General features: G+C 41.0%; 1 protein-coding gene across 5 annotated transcripts in view; it reads right to left on the bottom strand.

Annotated features, from left to right (window-relative positions):
• EZH2 (enhancer of zeste 2 polycomb repressive complex 2 subunit) overlaps window positions 1–18,347 on the bottom strand; it is a 46,082-nt gene that overhangs the window by 5,143 nt on the left and 22,592 nt on the right. For 2 of the 5 annotated variants that reach the window (XM_075212506.1, XM_075212510.1), the window contains exons 7-16: window positions 18,202–18,304; window positions 15,648–15,817; window positions 12,753–12,844; window positions 9,778–9,849; window positions 9,435–9,675; window positions 9,184–9,353; window positions 8,491–8,585; window positions 7,637–7,677; window positions 850–975; window positions 448–626 (exon numbers count right to left, since the gene is read on the bottom strand). In XM_075212506.1, the coding sequence (XP_075068607.1) occupies window positions 448–626; window positions 850–975; window positions 7,637–7,677; window positions 8,491–8,585; window positions 9,184–9,353; window positions 9,435–9,675; window positions 9,778–9,849; window positions 12,753–12,844; window positions 15,648–15,817; window positions 18,202–18,304 (1,289 nt within the window). The remainder of the gene's footprint in view (window positions 1–447; window positions 627–849; window positions 976–7,636; window positions 7,678–8,490; window positions 8,586–9,183; window positions 9,354–9,434; window positions 9,676–9,777; window positions 9,850–12,752; window positions 12,845–15,647; window positions 15,818–18,201; window positions 18,305–18,347) is intronic. The other 3 variants (XM_075212507.1, XM_075212508.1, XM_075212509.1) reach the window with 3 other exon arrangements.

Genomic DNA, 18,347 nt, shown 5'->3' with positions numbered 1-18,347 from the left:
TAACAAAAACAAAACAAAACCTCTAACCCAAGTATTAATCCTAGCACTTACAAAGCCATAAAATATCTCAAATCCTAATCAAAGCCATGTTTTAAAAGTAAACTGAGCTCTAAAAGATCTGAGAGAGCTCTAAGCGAGTAGTCCCAAGCCCACAAACAGTTTAAGTGTACTAGTGGAAGTGTGTAATAAGTTATTCCTGTTGTGCTCTCAAAAACTTGATGCACTCTACTATTGCAAGTTCTACTTCTAGACTTGCAAAGCAGTGTGGAGTCCACTGACGTGATCTTTGGCCTTAGTATCATAAAACGGCCTCGGGGGCAAGGAGTTATTTTTGTAGGAGGATAGGTCAGACGTTTCTTTCTGCTTAGAACCTAACCTTGATGTTCTCAGGTATCTCAACTAACATAAGAGAAAGCAACATCACCACTACATGCCAGTGTTACTGACCTTTTTGGATCCCCGCTGAATGCTGCAGTTCTTGCATGACACATTTTTGCTGTCCCAGTGATCAGCAGCCCCACAGGTGAGACACAGATCTGGATCACACTCCCGCACAGCAAGATAACAAGGACACTGCTTGGTGTTGCACTGTGCTTTACAGCGACATCCAGGGAACCTGTTTTGGCCTTCATAAATAGATGTCAATTAGTGCGGTACATGGTGCATAAAAACAAGATGGAAGACCTAGGAGAAACAGGTAAATCGACATGAAAAAATAAAAATATTCTATATAAAATGAAGGCAGTAGCTCTCAATGTACAATTTTTTTCGCTTACATATACAGTAAACAAACAATTATAACCTACATGTAATCGAGATATATTTTCTTGAAATATTTATGCAACTTACATTCAGAGCTGCACTGACAGAACTTCTCACAGAAATTCTGTGCAATAACACAGGGACAGGAGCCGTCACAGGGCTGGCGGGGGTGATCACAAGGCTGATAATTGTAAACATGATTAGAGGAGCCATCTGGAAATAGAGGAAATAGAATTACGCAGGTGGAACCACACAACAAAATGTAATATAAAGCAATATACATGCAAAAATTTTCTTTAAGCAATTAAAGACGATGCCCACTCAAAAATTAGGGACATGGAGACATGTAGCGAGAACATTAGTATGCCTCCCAGCCTGTTTATTTTAGGGGAAAAAAACTTTGGAGTAGCTTTAACAAGCACACCAATCACTAGAAAGGTATGTGCATAGATTCCATTGACTTATCACCTATATGTTAAACTGCAACATGAAAATAAACATTTACTGGTTGTTGCAAAATTGTCTGGTTCTGTCATATACGTCTCTTTACATGACAGCATGGAGATCCGGGAGCTACGGTTGGGTGGGAACCAAGTACCCACAAACTACTGCAAATCAATCACACGCTGATCGCAGGTTCTAAAACTCAATATTGCGTTTCTGAAGAGTTCATATTAATCTTTAGAGAATTCAATGATTACTGCAAAGCAAATCTCTTCATACCAATTATATCACACTGTTGCAGGCCTGCTTATCAGTAACATGTGAGATATCATAGCAACTCCACAAGCATAGTCAGATAAACAAATCTTCCAATAGTCTAACCAGAAAATGTCAACAAATCACAGCTCTTTACTTTCGTTCTCACAAGTAAGAAATAATCAGAGAAAACACAGGATCCTGATTGGCACACACTCAGACTAGTTCGATTCTCCAGTGAATTCTGAACATGGAAAAAAAAAAAAAAAAAAAGACATCCCGACCAACCCTCAAGTAGAGTTGTCCAGTTTCTATTGTTGATAAAATGTACCATTATATAATCAGCCATACATGCAACATTTTTAAACGAGTTATGTGTTATTTTTGAATGACCTTTAATAATATATTGAAAAGTGCGAGGTGACAAGTCACGGTTCCCTGGCGATTCTGTCAGCCATTCAAATCAGCTCCATCAACAACTATTGTGGTTTACAGGCATCCAAATAGAAGTGACTGTTTCAGGCACCAGAAATGCAAGAGGGTAATTCGTGAAAATATTGTTCTTAGGTGGAATACGAATAAAAAAAGAGGATTTATGTACTCACGTTAAATCCGTTTCTCGGATTCCGTCTGGGGGACACTGCTTACCATGGGTTGTGGAGGGAGCTTGGGGAGTTGGCACCTAACTAGTTAACTTTAGTACTGCCGACAGACCCCTCCCCTCTACAATCCCCCTGCCCCCTCTTGTTCAGTTAATTAAAAAGCCCAAGGAGTAAAGGCCAGTCAAACAAGAGCACACAGAAGAAAAGCAGAAGGGAGGGATCGCAGTGTCCCCCAGACGGAATCAGAGAAACGGATTTAACGCAAGTACATGAATCCTCTTTTCTCTTTCATCCAGTCTGGTGGACACTGCTTACCATGGGGACGTTCTAAAGCAGCCCCCTAAGGGTGGGACTACTCTGAAAGCCCCGCTCGTAAAGCACTACGAGCGAAATATGCATCAGTGGATGCAAATACATTAAACTGGTAGAATTTTGTAAATGTATGGACAGAAGACCAGGTGGCTGCCCTGCAAAGCTGGTCTGCAGAAGCCCCATTTCTTGCTGCCCACGACGCCCCTACCGATCTGGTGGAATGGGCGGTTAGTCTCTCCGGCACAGGATGGTTAGCCTTTATGTAAGCCTGTTTAATGGTTGCCGTAATCCATCTTGCAATGGACTGTTTAGAGGCCGGCCAGTCTCTCTTATTGGCATCATAAAGAACAAATAGAGAATCGGTACGTCTAAACAAAGAAGTTCTTTTGACATAAATGCGTAAAGCCCTAACCACATCTAACTTTTCCATAGATTGTTGATTCGAATGGGAAGTAGATGAAAAGACCGGAACTACAACTTCCTGGTTCAGATGAAAAGCCGACACTACCTTAGGAACGAAGGGTTCTCAACACCGCTCTGTCGTCGTGGAAAACCAAATGTGGTTCCCGGCAAGACAGAGCTCCTAGTTCCGATACCCTACGCGCAGATGCAATAGCCAAAAGAAAGAGGACCTTCCAGGTCAACCACTTCAAATCTGCGCCGATTAAAGGTTCAAAGGGAGGTCCTTTAAGCATATCCAGCACCAGGTTAAGATCCCATGTTGCTGTAGGCGGAACATAGGGAGGTTGAATATGCAGGACTCCCTGAAGGAAAGTCCTGATATCTGGTAAATCCACTAGTTTCAGATGAAAAAACACTGAAAGAGCCGATACCTGAACTTTAAGGGAACCTAATCGAAGCCCTGCCTCCAGGCCATTCTGAAGAAAAGTCAAGAAGCGAGGGAGACAAATGAAGAGGGGCATGTCCTATTTTCGCACCATCTGATGTAAGCTCTCCAAATCCGATGATATATGCGAGCTGAAACTGGCTTTCTGGCTCGCATTAAAGTGTCTACTACTCTGGGGGAAAAACCTCTAGCCCTCCAGAGGCTGGCTTCAGCAGCCATGCCGTTAAACTGAGATGAGGTAAATTCTGGTGACGGAAGGGACCCTGCAGAAGCAGGTCGTCTCGATATGGAAGAGGAATTCCCCGTCCTTCCGCCATAGAGATTATGTCCGTGTACCAGACTCGGCCCGGCCATGAGGGAGCTATCAGAATTACTGGCAGACCCCCCTGCCTTACTCGTCTGAGTACCCGAGGAAGCATGGGAATCGGAGGAAATTCCCATGACATAGTCATGACGTCCACTGCCACCGCTAAGGGGTCTCTTGCCCTTGCGCAGAACCTGTGAACCTTTCTGTTGTGTCTGGAGGCCATGAGATCTAGGTCCGGAAGACCCCACCTCTGAACCAGGGACTGGAAAACTTCCGGATGGAGTGACCATTCCCCCGGCATCATCTGGTTTCGACTTAAGTAGTCGGCCTCCCAATTTCTTATTCCTGGAATGAAAACTGCGGAGATAGCAGGGACATATTGTTCTGCCCAAACCAAAATTTGAGCGGCAATCTTCATTGCAGCTACACTCTTGGTTCCTCCCTGCCTGTTGACATATGCCACGGCTGTAGCATTGTCAGACTGGACTCTGACCGGGTGGTTCTGGAGGAGGGACTGGGCCCCCCGGAGGGCTAAAAGAATAACCTTCAGCTCCAGCACATTGATAGATAAGGCTGCTTCCTGAACCGACCAAAGTCCCTGGAGTCGGAGGTGCAGGATTACCGCCCCCCCAACCTTTTAGGCTGGCGTCCGTCGTGGCTATGATCCATGAGCATGGAGCGAAGGACCTGCCCACGCTCAAGTGATCCAGGACTAGCCACCACTGGAGCGATTCTATCGTCCTTGGGGATAGAGATATTTTCTGGAGATCCAAGCGTAGGTGGGATCCCGACCATTTGCTTAATAGATCCCACTGAAAACATCGGGAATGAGCTCGACCGAATGGAAGGATCTCGAAGGAGGCTACCATCTTTCCCAGCAACCGCATGCACAAGTGCATTGAGGGGCTGGGAGAAGTCAAGACCTGAGTTGTTATACTCTGAATAGAACTGATCTTCTCGACGGGCAGGAATACCTTTTGCTGGCTGGTGTCCATAATGAGCCCTAGGAAAACCATGCGTTCACACGGGATCATCTGAGATTTCCTTAGGTTTATTGGCCATCCATGGCCCTCGAGAACTGCCAAGGAGAGGGATAAGTGATGCCTTAAGCCAGTTTCCGAGGAATATTTGATGAGCAGGTCGTTCAAATGAGGTACTACCTGACCTCCCTGAAGGTGAAGACATGCTGCCATAACTGACATGATCTTCGTAAAAACCCTCAGCGCTGTGGAGAGGCCGAATGGGAGGGCCCGAAACTGATAGTGGGAGGATCCCACTGTGAATCTCAGGAGGGATTGATGGTGGATCCAAATGGGAACGTGGAGGTAAGCGTCCTTTATATCTATGGAAGCCAAAAACTGATTCTTCTCTAAGCCGTTTATCACTGACCTCAGGGATTCCATCCTAAAATTGTCCACCCTTAAGTGCACATTGAGGCCTTTTAAGTTTAAGATGGGCAGGAAGGAGTCGTCCGGCTTCTTGACCAGAAACAGGTTTGAATAGAAGCCCTGTCCTTTCTGGTAGTTTGGGACCCTGCTGATAACTCTCTGAGAAAGAAGAGAGGCGACACAATCCTGTATTGCCTGGCGTCTTGATGGATCTCGGGGTAACGGGGTCAAGAAGAAACGATGTGGAGCTGTGCCCAGTAGGTCTATCCTGTACCCCTCTGATAGAATGCCCCGAATCCAAGGATCTGGAGAGGACGCTGTCCATTGTTCTTGAAACAAAGACAGACGTCCCCCCACAGGCACCCCCTCCAAAGGAACAGGGTGGACGTCAGGATGCAGGCTTCTCCTGGGTCTTGGGAGTATGACGTTTAACTGCAAACGAGGATCTCCCCCTGGCAGAGGAGCCTCGAGAATTGGGATGCCTGCCTCTAAAGGACTGACCCCTAGGTAAGGAAGTCCCCCAAAAGGGCTGGCGAAAGGAGCTGACCCGAGGGTTACGGCTCCTACTAGGGAATACCGGCAAGGAATTGTTTTTGCCCCCCGTTGCCTGTGAGATCAGGGTATCCAATTCCGGGCCGAACAAACCTGCAGCAGAAAAAGGAATGATTTCCACTGACTTTTTTGATTCCGCATCCCCTTCCCAGGATTTCAGCCATAACGTCCTTCTTGCAGAAATAGATGCAGCCTGGATAGAAGATGAAACAGCTGCAGTATTCTGGGCCGCCTCATAAAGGTACCCCGATGCCTCCTTTAAATGCAAAGCCAGGGGAAGTAAGTCAGAGTTCTGTAAGGCCTCTGCTAACTGGTCTGCCCATGTTTCCATGGCTTTAGCCACCCAAGCTGAAGCAAATGTGGGTCTAAAGGAAGAACCCGCAGCTGCAAATATAGATTTCAGCTGAGATTCTACCCTACGATCATTGGCATCCTGCAGAGATGCTGAACCCGTTGGGAGTAAGGTGTGTTTGGCCAATCGGGCAATTGGAATATCGACCTTTGGAATAGTCTCCCAGCTGGCCACATCTTCCTCCTGTAACGGATACAGGGAGGACAATCTTTTAGGTACAGAGAACCTTTTATCAGGCTGTTTCCAGGCTCCTTCAGCAATATCCTTAAGCTCTACAGAAGGTGGAAAATGGCTAGCCTTTCTTTTGGCCTTCTTAAAGAGACTTATGTCTCTAGGAATAGGCTCCTCCGGTTCTGGGAGGTCCAAAGCTTGTGTTACTGCTAAAACCAAATCATTAATAAATTGGCTTTTAGAACTTTCTTCCTGACTCAAAGGTTGAACCTGGTCAGGATCAGAATTAATTTCCCCTTCTTCCTCTGAAAACTCCTCAGAGTCTGAAAGGACCATAAGGGGATTATCCGACCTAGGACGCTTTCTTTTAGAAGGCGGGATGTTAGGGGATTCAAGTAACTGGTTCAGCTTATCCAAACCCCTTCTAAATGCTGTGGACCATGGCGGTTCTGTGGGAACAGAGGCCTGGTCCGTCTGTAAAGAGGAAGGCCCTCTCTCTTCCCGGGCTTCTCCTTGGCGCCAGAAGACTGGGACAGACCATCTCTCTCTGGAAGGAGGGGGGTTAGCTCTATGTCTTAGCTCCCCCCTCTTCAGTAATGCTGTCCCTGCAACTCCAAATCCGGGAAAAAAAACAGGGTTAATGTGGCAGAGTAATGGAGACCTCCAGGGGAGGTCTCCGCAGCGGAAGATAGCAGATGCCCCCTCCTATGCATGAGGGGGGATCCTGGTATAGCCCCCTTCCTCTTCTCCTTAATAGCGCTGTGATCCGGATCCAAGATGGCCGCCGCTGTAATAGATATCCGATAACCGGCGCTCTATGCCTCCAGTGGCAGCGCCGGTTATCGGGGAGGCTCCAGTAGTGACAGCGGTCCGGTGAGACCGCTTGTTACTCCAAATTCAGGCACCCATTCTGTCTATCCCTGTCAGTGAGAGGCGCTGGCTCTCATCTGATCAGGGGAGTGCCTGCCACTGTTCTGCTGTGTGTGTTCTCTATAGCAGAACACACACCAGCGCTGCCACCTGTTAAAAGAAAAATTTACTAGCAGTACATTAACGCTGCCCAACTCACGGACACCTAAAAAAACCTGAACAAGAGGGGGCAGGGGGATTGTAGAGGGGAGGGGTCTGTCGGCAGTACTAAAGTTAACTAGTTAGGTGCCAACTCCCCAAGCTCCTTCCACAACCCATGGTAAGCAGTGTCCCCCAGACTGGATGAAAGAGAAATAAGCAAATATTTAGACTTGAACAATGCATTAGATCTATAACTGGGGTTAATGGTACAGAGAATCTAAATTAAATACATTGAATTTCCCCAATTAGAATAGTTTGAAACTAACCAATCAGTGGAGGTATTACAAGACAGGATACAATTACACACTACTAAGAGAAGTACTAAATTAACAATTTCAAAATGACAACCAACAGCAAATGCCTCAAAAGGAGTAGCAGCTTTCCCACAGACCGATCATGAACAAGGTTATGCCCAGTTCCCCCTGACACTAATGCAGTCTAGAGTAATTTGCTTGTCCTATTCAGTAGTCAGTCATTTAAATGCAGATGTACACTGAAGATGCTTAACAAGATGAATTTCTATACATATAACATTTGTACCATCTTTCACGAAATTCCAGAAAATATACAAACCTTTTTTCAATTGTATTTTCCTGCAGTGTGCAGCCCACAGCCTGCAAAAAACAATATTCCAGTAGGGAATTAATGGAATTCAGTTAGGAATAACACTCTGCTGTTTATCAGCTACTCTTAGAAAATAGAAACAAATGAAGCTCTAGACACATCCCACCAGAATAAGGAGGTCACACAGCTGTATGTACATTTCTTACAATACTAAAAACATTTCTTATAATGTCACTGAATGGCACACACTCCACAATTTACTAATGAAAGCCACAGTACAAAACGGTCTCATATAACATTGTGGTTTAAATCCCTATAATCCAAAAGCAACAACATTTTTTTCTCATGAATTCAATTTTCATTTTATTGATTAAAGATGTTACTTGATGGCAATGATTACTGGGAAATCCTGATTTACAGATCTTCAGCCTGCTCATTTCTAATATAGCTGCCTCAGAGAGTTTCTCTTAATCTTCTCTGCCATCAACACAAGATGCAGGGTGCAAACTTCCTTACTGACATTTAATATTTTATCAGGAAACAAAGAAATTATCCTTTAATGCAAGTATAAAAAATATGCTACAATATACCCATCATGGATTAGGAAAAATAGGAATTATTCATCATTTAAGGAACGAAACAATAGCAGTTTGGTGATTGTTTAGACTGATTCCAGTGATGGATGTGGAAAGCTAAATACTACTACTGATATCATTTAGCCGTAGAATAGTGCTTGTCCTAAGATACCACAACTAAGTTAACAAATACCTATTCATATCGTTGGAATGATCACTTAACCAGACCCAAGAAAACCTCTTTCCATACAACTAGGGGCACAAGCACAATTGTAATAAAAATGTGACCTGTGTTTCCGTTTCTTCTTCCTTGGTGGTGTGTCTACATCCTCAGCGAGAACCGGAGCTATAATATTGGATTCCTTTACTCGGAACTCGTACACCTGCAACAGAAAAAATAGCGCACTCGTTAAGTCATCATATACATACTTTAGTGAATGCTGCAAGAGGACATTTTAGAGCCCACTGCTGAAACTAAATCAATTTCTGGAGTAATTCAAACAAATATAGCACTTAATAATATAAAACATAAATCAATGTCCCCGGGTCAGATCTTGAGAGTATCCAGGTATACAATATATAGTTTCTCAATGCCTCCATTTTTTTTGCAATCAGTTTTTCTACACCTGACCAGGCGAACCATCCGGGAGTCAGTCTGTTAGTGTAGAGGACCGGGCAGCACAGTCGAGCTGAATAAGCATTTATACAGCAGTGTTTTCAGAATACTGCAAATTATTAGTGTAAAGCAGCTGAAAAAGGTGCCCTACTCCATGGACTCGAAGTAAAAAACTGAGGCGCTATGGATGAAGTATATGATGTATAGTTAGGGACATGCTCTGAATTTAAACACTTTCACATTTAAGATATAGGGCCTGCTAGCGCCCTCTATATTCAAGGTTAGCACTGGTCCCCAAGGTGGAAGAATGGGAAACATACTTATCAGCTTAGAAATTGAATCAATGTTAAAGGAGTCAGAATTACCTGCCGACACGTCTTTGTGCCAATTAGCCTTGCAATTGCACAAAAGTTGTCATAATAGGTGCCAATGAGGACTCTAAATAGAGAGGCTTCGGCTCCACTCCAATCTACATTCTCAGGGAGCTCAATATTTGGCTTCATCTTGACTGGCGTTTGGCAACGAGAGTTTGATTCTAGAAAACAAAATGAATGTCAGACATCAGCTGTACTTGTGACTTACCCAACGTTAATTAGCATTCTGTCAGGTCACTTACCAGAAGAGCTTGAGGTCTCATCTTTCTTCTCTTCTTCCTCCTTATCATTGCTCTCTCCACCTGTTTCAGTGCCAGCTTCTCTATCACTATCTGTGTCCTTGGCTTCTGACACATTGACAGTTGGTGTGCTAGGTCTGCTGGTGCTGTTCGGAAGTCTACCTCTTCGGCGACCACCAGGGCGTTTTGGTGGTGTCTTTATCCTTTCTGCTGTCAATGCTGCAGCAAATTCTCTTGCTCCGTCCTGCAGAACACAGTTCTCTTACTGAAAGTGGTGCAAATTTATATGTCCAGTATATAGTAAACTATACTCCTCTAGAGGTTTAATAGTGATTTTCATGCATACCTTTGAAGAGACTGTGGGGTCTTCAGCAGCTGTCAAAAACATATGATCCCATGATCCCCTGCAATAACTTGGCTAGCAAAGAGTCATGGGAGTTAGGCAAGTACTGACAATATAGAGAACAAATGGAAACTATATAATGATGCCCTAATTGTAGGGAGAGGATTCTTATTCAATAATCATTAAAGAGAATCCATACCCACACACAGACTCCCCTTTTAATTAAACAGAATAGAAATAGATTTCACACATGCAGAAAATGATTCACAATAAAATGACTTTATAAACACAATAGTAGTACACTAAATAAATGTGGTATAAAACAGAAAAACAAAAGAGGAGTACATTTACCTCCTCCATGTACCCACACACTAAAGATTTGCATTACAACATTCTGGGCTAAAAATGGGTACTCTCTTTGAGGTTATATATATATAGATGACAAGCAACAGAAAATGCACAAAATATGTTTGTTACTATTAAGTACAATATTAGTGTATTAAACTGTACTTTATGTAGCCCCATTATGTCCATTTGCAGTCCCAAACTTGACAGCCTCAAATTTTGAAGCTACTTGACATCAGTCCGATTAGATCTGCATAATTGTAGAACAGCCTAATAGGCCAGACAGCAGAGGTGTTACCGTGCTGTTTCTTCTGTACCCTGCCCTATTTGAGCACAATCTTGGCTACTAGAAACCATATTCCCCCAGCCGTAAAGCTTTCCCTATTTTTTTATTTCACAAATATCTCAGCCGTCACGCTAAACTTTTCTAAAGACCACAACATTAAATAGGCAGTTTATAGCCTGGAGTCGATTACTTTAACAGTACAAAAAAGCCACAGGAGGCGAGGCAAGGCAATATAAGGTAGATTCGCTAAACAGCCCAAGAATTAAGGAAATTATTTTCTATTTGAGAATTTGCCTGAATTTCACAGGTTTTAACAGAAGGAAATAGCCCCATATGTAAAGCTTTGCACCAATAAGATTGAGATAGCAGTTATACGTAACACTTTAACCAGTAGTCTTTATCAAGGAAGTAGTAAATAAATGCCTCATCTTTTAAATAAATTTAAGTAGACTTGTGAAGTAAACCAATTTACTATTTAGAGGTAAAATTATTTTAAAATTTTAAAATTTGTTTAACATTAAACAGTAACAAATATCTCACAATTACAACTTTATTTCTGTCCTGCTACAGTGGAAGTCAGCCACAGAGACACTTTTTGTTAGTAATGGTATTAGGTCATACAATATCCTTACAATTGTCATGTGTATGACTGAAAACAAGGCACTATAACCCAAGAAAGTACAGAGAGGTGATCGTCCAAGCTTGATCACCTTAAAATCACCTGACTTATTTTATGTGCAAGCTCAAAATGTCAAGCATATCATGTGTACAACACATTCTATTATAAATAGTTTATGAATTAGATCTAGAATCTTGTGATTAAATTGGTTTAATGTGTGGGTACATTTACACTACAGAAATAATTGCATCCCAGTGACACTTGGAAGTAGGATTATTAAAATGAGTAGTTTAAAAAGCCAACACCTTCACCTAATGCCCAACAGTTGCTACCTTAAAGATCTTAAAAGGCATTTATACTAATGTACCCATCTACCAGCTTATGCTAGTTAGCATTATGTAGCAAGGAGGGGAGGGTAGACCTGTATTATATATCTATGGCTCACTGCACACAGTCAGCAACCAGGGAAACCTTAGAATCAGATTGCTGTTAAGAGTGTCCAGAGATTTTTCAGTGTGACATCATGGAGACAGAGGGAATAACTACAAGAGGGAGAAGGGGGGGTCACAGTTTCTAGCTAGTACACATTTAGCAGATAGCTTTTTGGAAGGATTGCTAATATTTTTTGTAGTAAAGAATAAAGATTCATGGGTTCTTCTAACATGGAGTAGAGGAGATTGTGGACCATGTCCCAAATAGATATGGAGCATTGTTCATCTGTTGCCACAGTTCCACCAATATCTGGGACTGGCACCAGGAAAGTTGAGAAGTTTATCTGGTGTTTGCTACCTTCTGTAATATACTTTATACGCGGACTACTTTACTTTAGTTGAAATTTAACTTCTCACAAAAAGAATCCAATTTGTATCGGTTCTGGACTTCTAGGAATAGTTTAGTTGGGAGATCATGGTCTTACACATGGGACAGCTATGGTATAACGTTTCAAAGGTGGTAAGAGCTCTCAATGCTTCTGCTGAGAGTGAAGACAGAAAATTAAGAATATGGATATATTTAAAGGGCCTAAGGTTGTGTGAAGGAAATTTATGTTAGTGGTCTTCCCAAGAAAGCCATTTGGTCTTGTTTGGCAAAAACGATGGGGATCCTGAACATTTGTTATGGTGACCTTAACATGATGCAGTTGTGAATGGAAAGTGACAGGTGGCTGTACTAACAGTCTTGTTTTTAAGGTCATTTAGAAAACTTATTAAAAATTAGGTGAAGGTGGAGTCAACGGTTAAATAAACATTAAAGCCAATATTTGACAAAGATCTCCAGTCATGGATTTTACATAAACATACTAAATACAGAGAATGCCTGCTTGCGGTTTTGTTGTTTATTTTTGTTTCATTTTTAGGGGGGGTAATTTAAGTAAATGTAGATTTTGTGGATATAAAAATGACGACTTGCATGAAAAACTGCAAATACAGCATTTCCAACAAAATGTTTATCATCCCAGTAGATACCAATTATTCAAATAATCATCTAAATCAGTGGGCAATCAGAGATTAAACACATGGGGAGAACTTCTGAAAAGAACAAAAATAAATAGCATCTCTGTATTTAGGTGTTATACAAGCCTTAAACGTAAAAAGAAACAAAAAAGAAAAACAACCCACACACCTCCTCAGACCTTGAGGAATGTAGATAAGAGAGCTGTGTGGGAGTGCATGTGTATGTTAAACTCCACAGACTGGATTTAGAAACAAGTGAATATTGGAAGCAGCTTACCAGAAGTTGGTAGCAGTGAGGTCCACAAGGTTTCCCATCATTTGCAGCTTCATTATTTTTTCTTTTGTAGGTGTTAGGAGTGGCATGAAAAGCTGTTTTAGACATTAAAATGGAGTCATTTATCTATAGCTGAAAGCTAATAGTGCATATTTCATGCAGCTAAAAAAAACGCACCCCTTTGTTAAACATTTCTAATGTAAACACATTTAAAAACTATGGGTAGGAGTCCTAAGGTTTTCTATACTTTTCATGGCATTAGCACACATTTCTCACTAGCCAAGGGTTGGCAGAATATAACCACCTCTGTTATCACCAAATAAAAGCTGTCAAATGCATCACAAAACTAGACGGAAAAAAACTCTGCAAACTCTACCATAAATATTACTTTTTACACAAACACTATTTCTGCGATTTGACCAATTTGACCCATTCCGATAAATGTCTGTACAAGTATTAGCAATAAGGAGCAGCTACAAGGGACCTGAACAGGTGCTCTTCTATAATAATATATAATTGAAAATAATTTCTTAATTTATATTGTACACAGTTACAAGCAGAAGTTTGGGTACCCATGGTCAAAAGAACCTCTAAGTGAGAACACAACCTCTGCACTGTACAAATGTAAACAGGATACATTTCTGGACAATTACTTTTATTTGCTGAATTAAAAAAGATTTAAAAAATATATAGCGATTGTGGCCTGTGCAAACCATAGGGCAACCTGTCAGTCAGTACCTAGTAACATCTCATTTGCCAGAAATCAAGTTTCTAAATGTTTCCTGTAATCAGCTAATTAAGAATCTTCTCCCACCACTTTCTTGCAGAACTCCGAGCGCAGAAATATTCTCTTTGCATACATTGTATGTTTCAGATCTCTCAATAGACTTTCAATAATATTCCAATACTGGGGATAGTGAAGGCTAGTCCAAAACCTTTATTGTTCCTTCCTAGAAGTACTTCATGCTTGAATTTGAACCAGGCTTTGTATCGTTGTCTTGCTGAAATATCCAACTTTTCATCTTCAGTTTCTTCACCAGCTCTGGGACTTTAGCTTTGTTGATATTTAGTTAAAAGTCATATTCCTTATATACTCTCAACACTTTGAAATCAAACTGATCATAAGAAACCAGAGTAATCAATGTATTTTTAGAGAATATGTGCATTTGTCGAAATCTGGATAATACGGGATACTGTGTTCTTAGTAGCTGATTTTATTTAGTGTATGCATTTATATTAGGAGTATTGGATTTATATGCATTCTAATGTGGATTATTTTGCTCAATTATGAAACCTCTGTGTGTCCTATGGCTTTTAATTCAGTCATTATGGAGTATTCTGACTTGTTTGTGGAAGGAGTTCAATCCGAAATGTGGAGAACACAATGTGCTAATCCATTATATACCTATACTGTCCTTGATTTTGTAAGTGCAATTCCTAATTTGATGAAGCAGAATAAACTTGATCTATTGGAGCTTTTTTTCTTTCAGCGCTCTGCCTTTATCATCATCATCAGCTATTTATATAGTGCCACTAATTCGACAGCGCTGTACAGAGAACTCACTCGCATCAGTCCCTGTCCCATTGGAGCTTACAGTCTAAATTCTCTAACATACACAGACACACAGATAGAGAGACTGGGGTCAATTTGATAGCAGCCAATTAACCTACTTGTATGTTTTTGGAGTGTGGGAGGAAACTGGAGCACCTGGAGGAAACCCACACAAACACAGGGAGAACTTACAAACTCCACACAGATAAGGCCATGGTTGGGAATTGAATCCCAGTGCTGTGAAGCAGAAGTGCCAACCCTAAGCCACCGTGCTGCCCATTATCTACGAAACTCACAGTGGCAATGAAAGGGGTGTATTCAGAGAGACTAACGGCGTTCATCTTATGCTGTTGTGATCACTCTTTCCTTCACCATCATTTTTGTGTAAACAATACTGTACTTTGAACCTCGACTATTCTGTCAGTGAGATTTGGATTCCGCGTTAGATATCTATCCAGTTTATAGGCACTTCCATTAGATATTTATGGGTCTTCGTGATCTTGCCTTGACTTCAACAGTTTTCTTTAACTTCTATTTCTTTCCGACAGCAGAAATTCCAAACTGAAAGCATTTTGATATCTTTATATAGCCTTCCATTGCTTGGTAGCAGTCACAAATCTTTATTTTCGTGCTCTCAGTTGGTAGCTTAGGGGAACCCATAGTTGAGAGTATGTATAACACATCCTGAGAGGTTGGAAGGGTTCAGAGCATCTATCCAACTCTAGAACAATCTAAATTTGGCTTAATTGAAAGCCTAATACATCGATCAAGTCCTGAGGCCTTAAAAAAAGTTTGAAAAAATCAACTGGAAGACTGTCCAAACTTTTGCACATGCCACATTCACGGTTTTATTTCTGGAGCCTGTTAAAATCTGCGAATCATGCATCAATATGTGGAGAAGAATGTCAAGTTTATGTACACTGCAGAATTTGTGAAAACATGAATGGGCCCAGTTTCTTGTTATAATCTAGCTAGACCAGCGATTCCCAAAGCCAGTTTTAGAGCCATTCAAAAGTCCAGGTTTTAAATTATATTTATGCTGGGTTATAGAATCAAAGTATTAGAGACACTAATTAAGCTACCCGCACTCAAGCATTAGGTGGTGAAAAACAGTGACATCCCTACAAAGAGCTGAAAAGAGCGCATATTTATAGTGCTATCAACAGTGTGGGAAAGAGCTTTTAAGTACTAATACACTGCTCTGCATGTGTACATCTACCACAGTCACTTTCAGCAAATTGACAAATAGCATGCAAACTAAAGTTTTTAATTATTATGGGGTGCAGATTATGGAGTAACTGTTATTGGACAAAAGTGTTCATGAAATACGGTTAAGTAGAACCTACACTTACGATGCAAAAAGCAGTCATATTTGAAACATCGCCTACAAAACAGGGTGTGGAATGAATGGAGTGACTGCTCCCTTTGCACAGATTTTGCATTTGGTCCATCAATATTTGGGGTGCACTCTGGAGGCAGAGCTCCTGGTAACTGTTGCTCTGTTAATTCCTTGTACCTGAAAAGGGTAAAAAGATAGTGTCTTACATTCACATTTTAGCCATTTTCATTAATACATACCCCAAAAATAAACAAACAACAAACCATTCAGCAGTTACACAGGGCCCATTCACACATAGATTTAAAAGATGGATAAAACCGAAAGCACGCTTTATTTGGACTTATCATGCATTATCATGCATTGTGCTTTTACCAATACAATCTTTTCTACTGGTAGTGCAGGAGAAATAAGGCGTCCTAAAATTTTAAATGTAGCATTAAAATTTTAGGACACATTGTTTGGAGTGGCACGAGTCACTCTCATCTCTACTATTTTAATAGGTCTTCTATCCACTTCTGATGCAAACAGCAGTATGAACACACTATGTTTTATTTCACAGAACACAACATTCTTGAGAAAAACTATTTATTATTACTGTGGGCTGATATTACTGTGGACATTGGTTTTGATGGTCACAATAGTAATTTAGGAGCCTGTACTGAATGCTGCTAGACTACCTACAGTTTCATGACATCAAAAGGTTACTCAGGAGTACACCGAGCATGTTTTAGCCAGTACATGTGATGTTCCCACTCTTTAATAAAAACATGTTTATTTATATATTGTCTGTTCAGACATCTATTTGATATATGTAGCTGTACATAAGTTACAAGTACAATCTGGAAGTTCCAGTGTTGACCAATATAGATGGCTTGATTAAGAGTTAGCCCTGTAATTATGCTAAGTGACAGCAATAATTGGAATTGACAAATCACTTGTGCACCTTCCCCAGCCAGTAAATGCAGATAATATCCAATGCTATTCAGTGAACATTAAACTTAATCACCATTCTGTTTACACTATAGTTATAGTACAGTTGCAAGTCTAGATTACCATAAAGCAGCTTTTCAATATTGTATGATGAAAAACAAATGCTAATGGCAAAATGTATTAAAAAAAAATTATGAAAATACCAATTCTGAAAACAAAAACCATGTAAAAAATCCTACCAATACATAAGAGAAGGAAATACTGTACCATATGCAGAGCTATAAAGTATTTTCACTTTCATTCTAATTACAATATGGATGACCTATTAGTCTAATGGGTATTGACGTTTAAACAGTGTCGGGCAGTGTAACAAAACATGTTTATGTAATAAAACTAAGGTAATTCAATGATCAGATGCAAAATGAATTACAATGATACATGGAGTTCTTTGAGATTACTGTAAAAACTGTGGAGAACCATGACCAAAATGCTTAAATGTATAGTTCAAGGGCTCATTCAGACTAACATTTTTACAGTTCTTGGTGACGCTGTGTTGCAACTATAACTACAAAGGAGGAAAACTCCTGAACCACAACCAGAGCCGGATTAACAATAGGGCTAAAGGGGCTACAGCCCAGGGGCCTCAGGCAGCTGGGGGGCCCGCCGGCATTCATCGGGTCGGGGGTGTCCCTGCCCCCGGCTCCGACTGTCACCTGTTCAAGGAGAATGGCAGGCAACTAACAGCAAATGTTATGCTGTTAGCTGCCTGCTGTCACTGTAGGACTTGTGGAACAACAGAAGGAGGTAAGCTCATAGGGGGTGGGCCTCATGGCTGGGGCCCCCTCACAGTACCCTTAGCCCGGGGGACTCCCTTCCCTTAATCCGGCCCTGACCACAACAGACAGGATACAGTAGTACCTACCATTGTATTAAAAACAAAACTAAGACTTATGGTAAAAGAACTCTGCTTTAACAGAAGTCACTTCTTGGTGTGCTCATGTATATATAATGCACTCACCAGTAGGTGCAAAATCAATTTCATGTAGCTTATTCATTACATACACAAAAACATGTCAGTCTTCTAATGGTGGCAACAAAACCACAATATCTGTACTTGTAAGCGCTTCAGCCAGAACTGGAAATCAAAGTAAAACAAAGAAAAAAACAATACTGCATAAATTATGCAAGTATGTTTTCTTTTACATGCACACACCCACAAATGGAAATCAATAATCAAACGCACTGCATTACAATATCTATACATATGTAACAGCACAGCCAATATCATAGTGGTTGATTCTTTGTAAAGCAGTTTATTATAAATGGCAACTGTACAAAGGACATTAATGAAAACTGCAGCACAAGTATTGGTGGAAAAAGGTGCTGTAACCTGAGGAAAAGAATCAAGTTTGTTTCCATCTCCTAAACACTACTAGAAAAATGACAAACTGATTGGTGTTCTGGGTTACAGCTTATCATTGTAATGTTACCTTGGCAACAGTTTTCATAAACGTTCCCATTATGTTTTCTTTTAAGACAAGAACAGAATAAAAGTATAGAGGTATATAGAATGATACATCTCCCGCAGTTTCTCCATACTGTTACATACACAGTCATATAGCAAGTCTTACTTTTCTTTTAGTTCCTCTGTTGTCCCCTTATCTGGAAACATGGAAGATATTGCTTCAAATATTTTATCAGAGGGAAACTTCCGTGGCAGATGAGCCTCCTTGTCTGTTGGAGAAAGTGAAATGATATTTTATTCTAGACACTTGGG

Source organism: Mixophyes fleayi, chromosome 5, assembly GCF_038048845.1.
Source record: "Mixophyes fleayi isolate aMixFle1 chromosome 5, aMixFle1.hap1, whole genome shotgun sequence".
Classification (NCBI taxonomy): Eukaryota; Metazoa; Chordata; class Amphibia; order Anura; family Limnodynastidae; genus Mixophyes; species Mixophyes fleayi.
This window is presented reverse-complemented; position numbering and strand designations above follow the sequence as displayed.